This window comes from Heterocephalus glaber, unplaced genomic scaffold, assembly GCF_053883595.1.
Source record: "Heterocephalus glaber isolate CG9 unplaced genomic scaffold, H.glaber_assembly_v1.0 deba00001572, whole genome shotgun sequence".
In the NCBI taxonomy this organism is placed as follows: Eukaryota; Metazoa; Chordata; class Mammalia; order Rodentia; family Bathyergidae; genus Heterocephalus; species Heterocephalus glaber.
The window spans coordinates 19,972,384-19,984,721 of NW_028258357.1; the positions used below are offsets into that span (position 1 = coordinate 19,972,384).

At 56.3% G+C, this 12,338-nt stretch overlaps 1 protein-coding gene and 1 long non-coding RNA gene across 3 annotated transcripts; both read left to right on the forward strand.

Annotated features, from left to right (window-relative positions):
- Nucleotides 1–2,760: 2,760 nt before the first annotated feature.
- LOC147823613 (uncharacterized) lies at nucleotides 2,761–6,263 on the forward strand. Of its 2 annotated transcripts, XR_015443573.1 has the most exons (3): nucleotides 2,761–2,857; nucleotides 4,533–4,609; nucleotides 4,751–6,263. It is a non-coding gene; the product is annotated as an uncharacterized LOC147823613 (long non-coding RNA). The 2 variants fall into 2 exon arrangements; XR_015443574.1 differs by lacking the exon at nucleotides 2,761–2,857 and adding an exon at nucleotides 2,877–3,010 and having other exon boundaries at nucleotides 4,533–6,263.
- Nucleotides 6,264–9,359: 3,096 nt separating this feature from the next.
- Ascl1 (achaete-scute family bHLH transcription factor 1) lies at nucleotides 9,360–12,002 on the forward strand. The gene is made up of 2 exons (XM_021258404.2): nucleotides 9,360–10,477; nucleotides 10,848–12,002. The coding sequence occupies exon 1, from the start codon at nucleotides 9,794–9,796 to the stop codon at nucleotides 10,430–10,432; it is 639 nt and encodes a 212-aa protein (XP_021114063.1). The 5' UTR covers nucleotides 9,360–9,793; the 3' UTR covers nucleotides 10,433–10,477; nucleotides 10,848–12,002.
- The last annotated feature ends 336 nt before the right edge of the window (nucleotides 12,003–12,338 follow it).

Genomic DNA, 12,338 nt, shown 5'->3' on the forward strand with positions numbered 1-12,338 from the left:
GCTTTATTGCTACCAAGTCCATCCATTCATTCAACAAGCATTAACTGAACACTCACCTTGTCCCAGACACCCTGCAGAGAGCTGGGTGTGCAAATGGGCAAAGCAGAGCCCTCACTCTGGAGCTTGGAAGGTACAGAGCACTCACCCCAAGGACCAGGGAGGCCATGGGGAGGTTTTGAGTAGAAGAACAGGATGGAAAAGATGACTTTGCCTGGGATGCATCCTTCCAGTGCAAGTCTGAGTCCCCAGGAAGGAGAAACCTGATGCCCCAGCAGGAAGCCAGCCTGGCCCCGAGGGAACAATTCTTCCTTACTCAGCCACTTTTGCTCTGTTCAGGCCTTAAACAGCTCAGATGATGTTCACCCACACAGAGAAAAGACATCTGCTTTACTCTGTTTTCTCATTCAAGTGTCAGTCACAACAGAAATACCTTCAGCGACACACGTATAACAATATTTAACTGAATATCAGTGCTCTGGGGCCCTGTCATGATGATGCAGGATGTTAACCATCTGCAGTGGAGGGGTGAACCTCAGAGGTGAGAAGTGACGGAGTCTCAGGTGCAGGTGACTACAGGGGACCTGGTGAGGAGGGTGAAGGCAGATGTAAGTACAAGGTCTCGTTTTGTTAAAGGATGCATAGGTATTTTATACCTTATAGGTTATAAGCTAATCAAACAAACTTCCTGGACTGAGTTGGGGAGAAACAAGATCGGGAAGAGGTAGAGGAGGTTTGGAGAGGCAGAGGATGAAGCAGCAGAGTGGGGAATGGGACTCACGGTTTCCAAAGTGGATCTATTCCACATGAGGACAGAGAACAATGGTCACACGTGCCTGTAATCTCAGCACTCAGGAGGCCGAGGCAGAAAGATGGCTGTGAATTGAAGTCAACCTAGGCTGCATAGTGAGACTCTGGCTCCAAAAATGAGAAAAAGAGAGGGAGAGAAAGACAGAGACAGAGACAGAGAGAGAGATAGAGACAGACAGAAAACAAGATAAGAACCCCTGGACTTGAGAGACCCAAGAAAGTAAGACGCTAGTGGTAGGTAGTTGTTCACATGGCCTTTTTCTTCCCAATACTAGTTGCTGACTATCAGGGCCAGCTTGAAAAGCCACTGCTCTAATTCCTAATCCATTCCCATCAGCTCCAGACATCCCTTGGTCCCACTAGGACAAATGCAGCCTCTTTATCAGAGAGAGGCGCTCCTGGAGCGCTGGGGTAGAAAGCGTCGCACTGGACAGCGGAGACCCTGGTCAGGCGCCAGAAGGCACCTCTTTAAAGAACAGGCTCTAGAGTAAAGCTTGCGAATCTGAATTCTAAAAGCATCACAGCATGTTTCCCATGATAGCATCATGGGGAACGCGATACAGGTAGCATGATGTTCTACGGTTGAACTGACTTCATGGAACAGATTTCATGGAATTGAACCGACTTGTGCTGCACGAATCCAAATTGCAGAATTTTCATTTCCAGCTGCAGCTTGAGAAATGGCCGGCAGGTGGCGAGCGACCCACACAACCCTCAAGGGAGGATTTAATAGTTTCGCAGGTCCCCAAATCCCTGATGAGAACCTGCCAGGAGCATCCGGTTTCCCAAGCTGAGTTGTTGCCAGGGTCCCCAGGGTGAAGTCCTGAGGACCCCGTGCCGCTGTCCTCTGGCTGCCGGGAGCCAGAACCCTCACCACCAGAAAGCACACCTGGTATCCGGGGGGCTGAGGGCCTCATCCTGGCCCCTGGGTTTGGGTTGGTCCCGCGGGGTGCCTGGGCTGACCAAAGAGAGCAGGAGGGTGGGTACGTCGCTGAGTACCCACATTTCATAGCTGGAGAACTGCTGAAAGGGGTGAGCATCTCGCCGGCCCTCACAGCCTGGAAACTCCCAGAACCTCCTGGAGTCTTAAGGGGCGTGGGTGTGGGTGGGTGCTCATCAGGGCCTGTCCAAGCGCGTGGCACGCCCATCCTGCTGGGACAGGGCTGGGTGGCTTTAGGATGTGTTTGTAGTCCATGGCTTTTGTCTAGATTTGAATTTATTCCGGCACAGTCTGCCATCTAGGTGCGGGTGGGCATCAGAGACTTAGGGGATGGAGGAAGAGGGCACCATCTCCATGGTTAGTGGTTGCGCTGTGCACTTTAGCGGGTTTTCTTCCCTTACACACCCCCTTTTCTATCTACTAAACTGCCCCGTTTTATCTTGAGACAGGGTCTCACTAAGTCACTAATTGCTCAGCCTGGCTGGGGGATCCTCCTGCCTCAGCCTCACAGAGTGAAGGGATTACAGGCACGTGCCACCATCCCCCGCTTTGGAGGAATGACTGGGCCTCACCTCTGTTGATGGTCCATAGTAGTGGTTATTTGTAAATCAATCACCGTATCAGCCTGGATCAAATTTAAATCTAAACAGCATTTGTAAAGTCAGAAGAGCAGCATGCCTCTCTGGTCACCTACTTCGAGAGGTTCCTAGCACTTAACAGCCCGCCCGGTGATTACTATGGGTGATTACTGTGTTCTCAGCACTCTACAGATACAACTCGTGTCTTTCTTGCAGTTCCTTTCGGGCTTCAACTCAGTAAGTGCAACAGAAGACGTCTGGCTTCCCCCTCCTACCCCTTCCCGCTCAAAAAGACTGGAATCTCCAATCAGCTGGGGCTCCTGCCGGGCTGCCTGGAGGGAGGGAAGGGAGAGAGGCCCGAGAGAGCCACCGAACCGGCCCGGCCAGGCCCGGCCCGCGGGGAGGGGCAGCAGCCGCAGTCCCGGGCCGCACCGCAAGGAGTCGGGCTGAGCCGGGCTTGGGCGGGGGTGAGGGAAAGGGACCCGGACGCGTGGCCACACAATGGGGACACGCGACTGACCGCAGCCCCTGGGTAAACGGCCCGGCTCTCCCGGGGAGGCGTCGGCTCGCAGGGGCTCCCGGGCCCCCTCGCCCTGTCGGGGTGCGGCCCGGAGGACGGCGCCTCGGCCCGGTCCGCCCGGCACGGCCTCGGGCCGAGCGCCGCTGGGGCAGCACTTGCCAGAAGGTCAGGTCGGATGGAGGCGAGGGGTGGCTGCGCCGTCAGAGCGCCCCCTTCCGGTGAACCCCAGAAAGGTCCCGCGGGAGCGAGCGCTGAGGGCACGGAGGAGAGGGGTCGGGGCCGGGAGGGTCGGTGTCCGACCTGGGGAAAGCCGCAGGGCGATTCTTCTCCCTCCCCGGGCAAACTGTGCCGGGAGGCGGCGCCAAGCCCCCTCTCCCACCGGACGCGCTGCACCGCCAGCTCCGAGCTCCAGACCCAAGTCAGAGCTGTTTGCACAGATGAAAGCAGCAGCGGCTGGGCCCGGGGACCGGGGCGCATCTCAGGGGGCCCGGGCGGGCGGGAGGGGGTCTGAAGGTCGCTGTCCCTGACCCCAGCCCGCGTCCCCGGGGCTCCGCAAAGTTGGGCGGAACCGGGATGGGCCGTCAGGTGGCCGCTCCCGTCCAGGCCTCTGCTCACCGAAGTTTCCGAGCAAGTCACCCTCTGCAGGGCGCTTTCTCCTGGCCTAATTGTCCCCCTCTCTCCCTCCCTCCCTCCCTCCCTCGGCCCTTCCCAAGCTGCTTTCCTCCCTCTGCGTTGTGTCAACTGTTTTATCTTTATTCCTTCTCTCTGTCGCCATTCATGCCTTTTTGTGTGTGTGGCTTCTGGGGCCCATGCGGGGCTCCTTACCACCCACGGCAAGCGTGCTCCTGTCGCTGAGGTGTTTCTATACAAACTCCAGCGTCCAGTTGTCATATTAATTATTACACTGAGTAATGACTGAAATGGTCAAAATAAGGAGAGGCTCCAGAGCGCTTTTTCTTGCTGCTCAAAGATTCAGCAAAGAAGCCGGCAACAAAGCACTAATTGGTCCCCAGAAACACTCTGACAAGGCATGGAAGATAGGTTTCATAGAGCCCTGCGATTGTAAAGGGGGGAACGCGATGAATGGACCCCACGCTTCTTTTCTAAACTCTCTTGCTGAGCAAAAAAAAAAAATTTTTAAAAGGGGCCTCTGTTTGAATACTGCCCTGATCCTCGAATACTATACCCAGCAGAGAAAAAAACGCACCATTTATTGTAAGTTTTTTTCTTCTCCAGCTATTCAGGGGTTCTCTGTGAAGAATCAGCTGGTTTTGTTTACCATGAAAGACCTTTGCTTTATTTTCATTCTTGGAGGAGCTGGGGAGGAGGGAGGGAAGGACAGCCGTGTGCCTAGACAGCGGAGCTGGCCTACTGTAACAAAATAGAGTGTAACAAATCCTACAAAAGTTTAGAATGTATTGATTCTTTGGAGAGCTATATAGATTAACGACTTTCTTTATGCTTATCCAGGGAAGGTATTTTATCATAATGTAAATGGGGCTTTTGAAAAAAAATAAAGACTTAGCTTTACTTCTCCTTATTTGGAGAACTTCAAAAGGACTTGTGAGGTGGCTGCAAATTACGACCTTCTCCAGGCAAGCTTTCCTTCCTAACCAAAAAGCCACAATAAAATATAGTTTGTGCTGTTTTTGTTTCGTTTTGCCAACTATTTTTTTTTCTTTTAAAGGCATATTGAAAAAGTGAATGGAATGCTTAGGCGTCTGGACTCCACGATGCAGGTGCAGGCCTGGCTGCTGTGACCAAGTAGGCTGGAGAGCCAAATGTGCTGATGGCGCTGTTGTGCCCAGGAGCTGGGCCTCCTCCCAGGGCCCTGTCACCTGGAAGGGAAGGGAGGGGTGGAGGTGGAGGCAGCACCTGTATAGTCATGTATGTTTCCCTCCCTAGGGCAGTCACTCCTAGCACAGGCTTGATGCAGCACACCCCACTGGACACAGGCCCCCGTGTTACGGCCACCGGAACAGCCTGTGATACACTGCACGTTTGTGATCAGCTCCATCCTTTCCTCAGAGTGTCCCAAGTTCCTGTGACTCAGGCCACGGCCCCCCCCCCAGCAAATCTTGTAATCTTGAATCCAGAATCCAAGGGGCTTGTGCACTCTTTGATTGTTATCCACGAGAAAGAGAACTGTATTGAAGGGTTCATCTCCTAGAGCATCTAGCTTCACCTTTATCATTCACTTCGCTCTCCAAATAAAAAGTAGGAAGGGGATTTTCCAAAGAGAGGGGCACAACCCCATTCCCACCGAGAGAAGTCGCACACTGTGGGGCCTGAGAGATGGCACACGACTGCGGATGGTACTGATTTGGCTTAGGCGGTGTGTGGGAATTAGCATGGCAGGAAAGATGCAGGGCACCAGGGTCTCAGGTCTGTGGGATGGCAGATCCATGTGGACTGCTAGGAAAGCCCTCTTCTCAAATAGACCTTGGTGCTAAATGCAGAAAAGGGCCTAAGTATGGTCCAGTTCCTGATGATCCCACTCAGGGTGGCCCAAAGGTAGAGATGAAGTCCTTTATTGTGCTGAAGGAGAAAGAAAACTCATCCTGTTCCCTTTTCCTGGAAGGTCTATGTTCTAAGCAATGTCCAAAGGAGTCAGTGGCTCGCCTTTCCCGGACAGGAGACAGAACAGACAGAACGCGGCTGGTGTGCTGCAACTTGGAAGGAGGAAGAGCCAATTCCTGGCCTCTGGGGGGAGCCTCATGAAGCAACTCACCAACAGCATCTGACTTCGCCCTCATGCCAGCCTGGCAGATGGGCAGATGTGGCCCACGGTCCCATTTGTGGGTGATACTTTCAAACGCTTCTTGCATGAATTGTTTTCTTCATCATGTCCAGATCAATGGGACCATGTTCAAGTGTCCAGGTCAGGTAGGACTCTGGGGACTTCCACACAGCCAGGTACACAGGGCAGAGGGCAGCCCCAGGAAGTCCGGGCTGGAGGCTGTTTCAGCCACTTTTCATGCGAGGGTCACAGAGTGAGTCTATGTTCCATCTTGTCCTGCTGTTCTTGTTACAGAAATGGGCTTCCTATCTCCATCACCTTGATTTGCCAGCCAGTGTCAGGGTTTGGGTCTGGATGTTCCCCCAAAGCCTCATTTGGTCAGAGGTGGCTGAACCTGAAATGTGTGACGCTGGAGTGAAGGGCCTGTGATTTCTAAACCACTACACATGAGTGATTGGTTTGACACCACCCTAGCCCTGGTAGTCTGAATGGGATAAAAGGGGCAGAAAGACTCTGTTAAGGTCCCTTGTTGCTTTTGTTACCTTCTGGTCACCATGAACTGCTTCCCTTGTTGCTTTTGCTACTTTGTGTGCACCATGTTGTCCCTGTCTTGGGGCCAACCAACTATGAACTGAACCTTCTATAAACTGTAAGCCAAATAAACCCCTTCCCCTTTAACTTTTGGTGCTAGGTATTTCGTCTCAGCAACGAGAGAAAAGTAACGAACACAACCAGAATCACTACTATCCTTCAAAAATAAAGGGAATTATTTATCTTTGGAGGCCTAGACAGGAAGCTGGGACAGCACTGGATTTCCGCTGGCTGGAATGATCCTCACAGTGTGGTCCAGGAACTCAAGAATTGAGCCTCCCCTTCTACTGTAGTTAGGGTCTTGAATATCTCCTAAGGGCTTGTGTGTTAAAGTCTTTGTCCCCAGGTTAGAGTTGGTGGGAGGTTCTTAGTTCACTGGGGACCGGGACATGAAGACAACTGTGGAAGCCCCACCCCTCCCTCTTGCTCTTTTGCTTTCTTGGCAGAAGGTGAGTGGTTCTTCTCCACCATGCACTTTCGCCACGATGTGCTGCCTTGACACAGGTCCCAAACCATGGGGCCAATGAATCATGGACTGAAACTTGGAAAATTGTGAGCCAAAACACACTTTTTATAAACAAATTATCTCAGCTATTTAGTAGTAGCGACAAAAGCTGCCCCACCACTGTCTCACGGACCCTTTCTTGGGTGGGCTTTGAGCATGACTTCCCGGTCAGTCCACAGGCTCCCAAGTACACCACACTGAGAGCACACAACTCTGGTAGCCAGGTGCCATCCCTGTGGCCTGCTAGCAAGCAATGTGCACTGTGCTTGAGGTCCCACAGCTTGGAGGCTCCACAGAAGGGTGGCCCTGTGTCACACTCTAGGTCACAGGGTCAGAGGCAGGATTCTGATTTTGACCCTGGAGCCTCAGTCTTTTGCTCCAAACTGAAAACACTTTTGGCTTCTCTTCCCAGAAGGATGGAGTGGAGGTGACCGGGCTGAAGCAGAAACACCTGGCGCCACCTGGGTGGTGCAGGATTCCCAAGGGCAGAGATCTAGACGCCTCTGCCTTAGGAGAAGATGGAGAGGATGGTATTGGGGTGTAGCCTCTGGGCCTGTTGGAGGTGGAAGAGCATGAGAAGCTCTGCAAACCCTGTGAGGAAGCAGATGCAGCCTGCAAAGGTGAAGAGAGCAGGGCGGGAGGGGCTGGAGTGGGTAGTAGAGGGACACGCTTACTGGTGGCTTTGGTTGGGTCATCATTATCCCCACTGCCATTTCTCCTGAGCTGAGGCCAAGCACACCGGCACTGGAAAGCAAGCTTGACTCGGGGTTTCCCCTCAGAGGCCATCCATGGCCTGCTTGGGCGGTGCTGGTGGTCAGGGCCTTGGTGTGGGGCTGGAGCCCAGAACTCACACTGCCCATCAGCAAATGTTCTGCACTCCTAGGTATGGCTTCTGAAAGTAGCTCCTGTAGGCCTCTCCTGTGCAGACAAGGAAACTGAGGCAGGTAGAGGAAGAGGGGCTTGATGAAGGTACTATTCACCACAGGGGACTCGGAACCTTCACTGAATATAGAACAATAGAGCTGCAGCTGGCAGGGAGCTCAGGATTCTTGCATGATTCAGTTTCATACGAAGGAAGAAGGAATCTAAAGGAACGAATGTTAACCACACCCTACCCCTACCCAAACTTTTCCTGAAGAGGCACGGGGGTGCAGGGGTGGGCAGCGCCTGGATAACCCTATTGCATCGGGTGACTGTGACTGAGGCTACCAGGGCTGCACAGATCCCCAGCCTGAGGCCTGGCTGCAGCGGGGTGGCCCTGAGGGCCTGCTCACCCCACACACTCCTGAGAAGGCATAGTGGCCTTAGCGAGGTCGGCAAGCCAGGGGTTATTGCAGGGCCCACAGGGGCTTCGGGCCTAGAGGTTTGCAGAACTGACCTCTGCTGGCAGGAACTGGGTCCTGTGCTTCTCAAACCTAGTCCTCTACAAAGAGGAAACTGAGGCAGAGGAGAGGCGATCGGCCTGCGGCACCATCCAACCTCACTGCTCACCAGGACCACTGCGGCTTTGAGAATTTCGAACAGGCAGCCGGAGGGCGGCTCCCTGGGTCACCCTGTGGACCCTTCAGAAAGACCCATCTCCACAGGGGGACTTTCAATTAGGAGCAATTATCCGCGTAATTCACCCAGTTATTCCTGCACTCCAGTTTTCCTCCTGGACAGATCCGCCTGGTTCTGCCCCTTCCCAGGCGGTTCCCCCAGGGCACTGGTTCGGCTCCTTAGCCCAGGCGCCGCGTCCCCGGGCGATCCGGAGCTGGACGGGGTCCGGCTGGAGCGCGCCAAGGCCGGGGCCCAGCGAGGGCGGCCGGGCAGGCGCCTCCCCCTCCCAGGCGGCGGCAGCACACGGCCGCCCGGGCTCGGCTCCCAGTCGCCTGCCACCGGCCGGCCGGGCACACGCCTGGGGCGGGAAGGAGCCTGCGCCAAGGCGCCCGCGGCCTCCTGGACCAAAAATATTACGGGGGGGGGGGTGCTACAGGGAGGAGCAGCGGGGTCGCCCAGGGACAAGGGGGAGCCCGGCGGCGCGGATCACAGCCACCCCAAGCTCATCATTTAATGCGACCAGATGAAGGGTACAGAGGGAAAACGGAGGTACGGAGAAGCTGGCAATGACCAAGAACCACAGGGCTGAGAAGGGGATCCGAGGCGAGTAGAATCCAAGTCTCACGCGGGCCACTGCCCCCATGGCTCTTCCTAAACTTCAATCCTACGTTAGGGTCACCTCTGAAGGGCTCCAGAGAGTCAAAGCAGGCAGAAAAACGGAAAGAAAGAGTAACAATAGCAGAGCCCCAGCCTCCATCCCCTGCACACGCTCCGGTGCCCGGGCCACTTTCCTGTCCAAACCTCCCCTGCGTGCTGCTCCAAGCGTAGGAGCCGCCCAGAGCGCGTCACCCCGAAACTTTGCGCCCTGCAGGGCCGCTCTCCCCGCGGCGCGCCGGCCCCCTCCCTGGCGCCGCCCCCGCCGGCCACAGCCCGCCCGAGCGCGCCGCCTGTTTATTCAGCCGGGAGCCGGCACGCGCCAGGCGCACGCACTGCGACAACAAACGCGGCTGAATGGAGCTCGCCCTGCGCGGCGCGGGGCCGGAGGCGGGGCGGGGCGGGGGCCCTGGGGGCGGGGCCAGCGGGGCCGGTCGCCCGTAGAAAAGGCGGCCGCGCTCCGGCGCCCAGCGCTCTCACCACGGCCAGGAGCGTGGAGGGCGCCCGACGGGCCGGCCGGGGCGGGCGAGGGACGGGAGGACCCGAGGACGAAAGGGGTTCCCGAAATAATAAACAGCCCGAACGCGGCCGCTGGCCGGAGACCGAGGCGGGGCCCGGAGAGCGGGGACCGGGCCGCGGGGCGGCGGGCGCGCTCGCGCTGACTCGCAGCTCCTTCGCCTCCTTCCCCTCAGCCCAGGAAGGCGCCGGCGGCGGCCTCACACGCGAGCGCCACGCGCGGCTCCCGCGGCCGGCGGCGGGCGGAGGGGCGGAGGCGGCGGCGCGCTGGCGCGGGCTGCGCCCCCTCTCCGGGAAGCCTCCCGGGGCTCGGGCGGGCTCTGAAAACTCCCCGGCTCCCTCCCGGCGCTCCCTTCTGCTCTCGCCTCCGCGGCCACCCCCGCTCCACCGCGTCCCCGGCGCCATGGAGAGCTCGGCCCCGAGGGAGGGCGCCGGCGCCGGCCCGCAGCCCCCGGCGCAGCCCTTCCTGCCGCCCGCCGCCTGCTTCTTCGCCGCGGCCGCCTCGCAGGGCACGCAGCCCCCACCGCTGAGCCCGGCGGCCGACGGCCAGCCCGCGGGGGGCGGCCACAAGTCGGCGCCCAAGCAGGCCAAGCGCCAGCGCTCGTCCTCGCCCGAGCTGATGCGCTGCAAACGCCGGCTCAACTTCAGCGGCTTCGGCTACAGCCTGCCGCAGCAGCAGCCGGCCGCCGTGGCGCGCCGCAATGAGCGCGAGCGCAACCGCGTCAAGCTGGTGAACCTGGGCTTCGCCACGCTGCGCGAGCACGTCCCCAACGGCGCGGCCAACAAGAAGATGAGCAAGGTGGAGACGTTGCGCTCGGCCGTCGAGTACATCCGCGCGCTGCAGCAGCTGCTGGACGAGCACGACGCCGTGAGCGCCGCCTTCCAGGCGGGCGTGCTGTCGCCCACCATCTCGCCCGGCTACTCCAACGACATGAACTCCATGGCCGGCTCGCCGGTCTCGTCCTACTCGTCCGACGAGGGCTCGTACGACCCGCTCAGCCCGGAGGAGCAAGAGCTGCTGGATTTCACCAACTGGTTCTGAGGCGCTCGGCCGCGCGGGCCCGGGGCGGAGGGACTTCGCCGGCAGGTAGGTGGGCGCGGGGCGCGCGGGGCGAGGGAGGCTCTGTGGCCTGGTGCTTTCCCTCCCTTTGAGTGCCTGGCCGGAAGCGGAGCTTTCCCCACGGAGGTGCAAGGTTGTTGTTTGTTTCTTTAATTTAAGGAGTGTGTTAAGGTTTGCCAGTTCCAAAGCCAGGACTCGTTCCAGCCCTGGCCTCTGGAAGTGGCTTTGCCCAGGTCTCCGAGGAGTGCGGGGTGGGGGTGAGCTGCGGAGGCGCTGCCGCGGAGGCGGGGGCCCCTCCTGGAAGGTGTCGCGTCGGTCACGCCCCCCAGGACCTCCCGACCTCCGCCAAGACCCGACCCTCGCAGTCCGCACTAACTTCGTTCTATTTCTCTTACAGGGTGAACCGCACAACCCGTACCTTTAGTGCTTTTCTTGGCGATGTTGGGAGGGAGCGAAAGAAAGAAAAATAAATAAATAAAGGAAGAAAACACATATACACAAAAACAAAAGCAGCAGGCAACCGACCCCGGGCCCACTCATCCACGCACGCCTGCGAGGCGAGGCGCTCGGAAAATAAGGGTGTGCTCCGAGTCGCGTCTGGCAGTGCAAGTCATCACCGGGATGCAGAGAGCGGCGGGTGCCGAGTCTGCGCACAAGGAGGCTGCTGGCCTGGGCTGGGGTCTCTGGCGACCCGAGCAGCCCACGCCCCCAGAAACTCCCACCTACTGCCGCGAGGCCGGGCTGGGGCGGCAGCTCGGTGCGTTGCCTTCACCCCGCGCCCTCTCAAAGCAAGCGCAGGGCTCAGCCCTCTAGAAATGGGTTGGTGCCTTTTCATCCGGGTAACCCAGCCCAGTGCAGCTGTGGACCTTCGTCTGCAGTAAAACTAGGCCCCACTCAGACCCTGGAACCCCTCCGAGGACCCCCCCTCCCCAGACCCACCCTATCTCTCCCACCATCTTTTCTACTGTTTTCATCATAGAATGCTTCCAATCTTTTGTGAATTTTTTTTATTATAAGAAAAATCTATTTGTATCTATCCTAACCAGTTTGGGGATATATTAAGATATTTTTGTACATAAGAGAGAAAGAGAGAGAAAAAAATTTATAGAAGTTTTGTACAAATGGTTTAAAATGTGTATATCTTGATACTTTAACATGTAATGCTATTACCTCTGCATATTCTAGCTGTGTAGTTCACCTTACAACTGCTGTTTCCCCTATGTGGTTTTTGTAAAGAACTCTCCCCATAGGTGAGATCAGAATACTGCCAGATGTACTTCAGCACCAATGTGTCTTACTTTATAGAAACGTTGCTAATGTATTAATGATGTTATTAAATCCTGTTCACGAAGAACAAAGTTTATTCAGCTACTGTCCAAACGAAAAAGTGGCAGCCAGATGGTTTTGATAGGGTTGCCTTTTGGAAATTTCTACCACTGCCTTTTTTTTTTCTTACTGTTTTATTACAAACTTACAAAAACGTGTATAACCCTGTTTTATACAAACTAGTTTCGTAATAAAACTTTTTTCCTTTTTTAAAAAGTGAAAATAATCAGCTGCCTCTAAGCTTTCTTTGACACCCAAGGGTGTCCCTGGCCAAGTTATCATCACAATGCCAAAGGGAAGGGGTGGGTGGGAGAGAGAAGTTGGTATGAAACACACAGGGCTGGAGAAATGACAGAGACAGGTGGTCTCCCCAGTCCTACCCCAGGGGCAATGGTGTGATGGATGTAGAGGAAAACTGTCTGTTTTTTATTTTATTGCTGCAAATGCATACAGACCCGCAGGAGAACAAATGCGGGCTAATGGTTGCTTCCTCCTTTAATAAGCTGCACATGTGAACGTCTCCAAAATGTGAGCTGGGAAGAGAAGATGCCGCACCCCATCT

Bases quoted from the DNA above. Each gene is read 5' to 3' on its own strand.
- Ascl1 (XM_021258404.2), top strand. From the start codon at position 9,794: ATGGAGAGCTCGGCCCCGAGGGAGGGCGCCGGCGCCGGCCCGCAGCCC.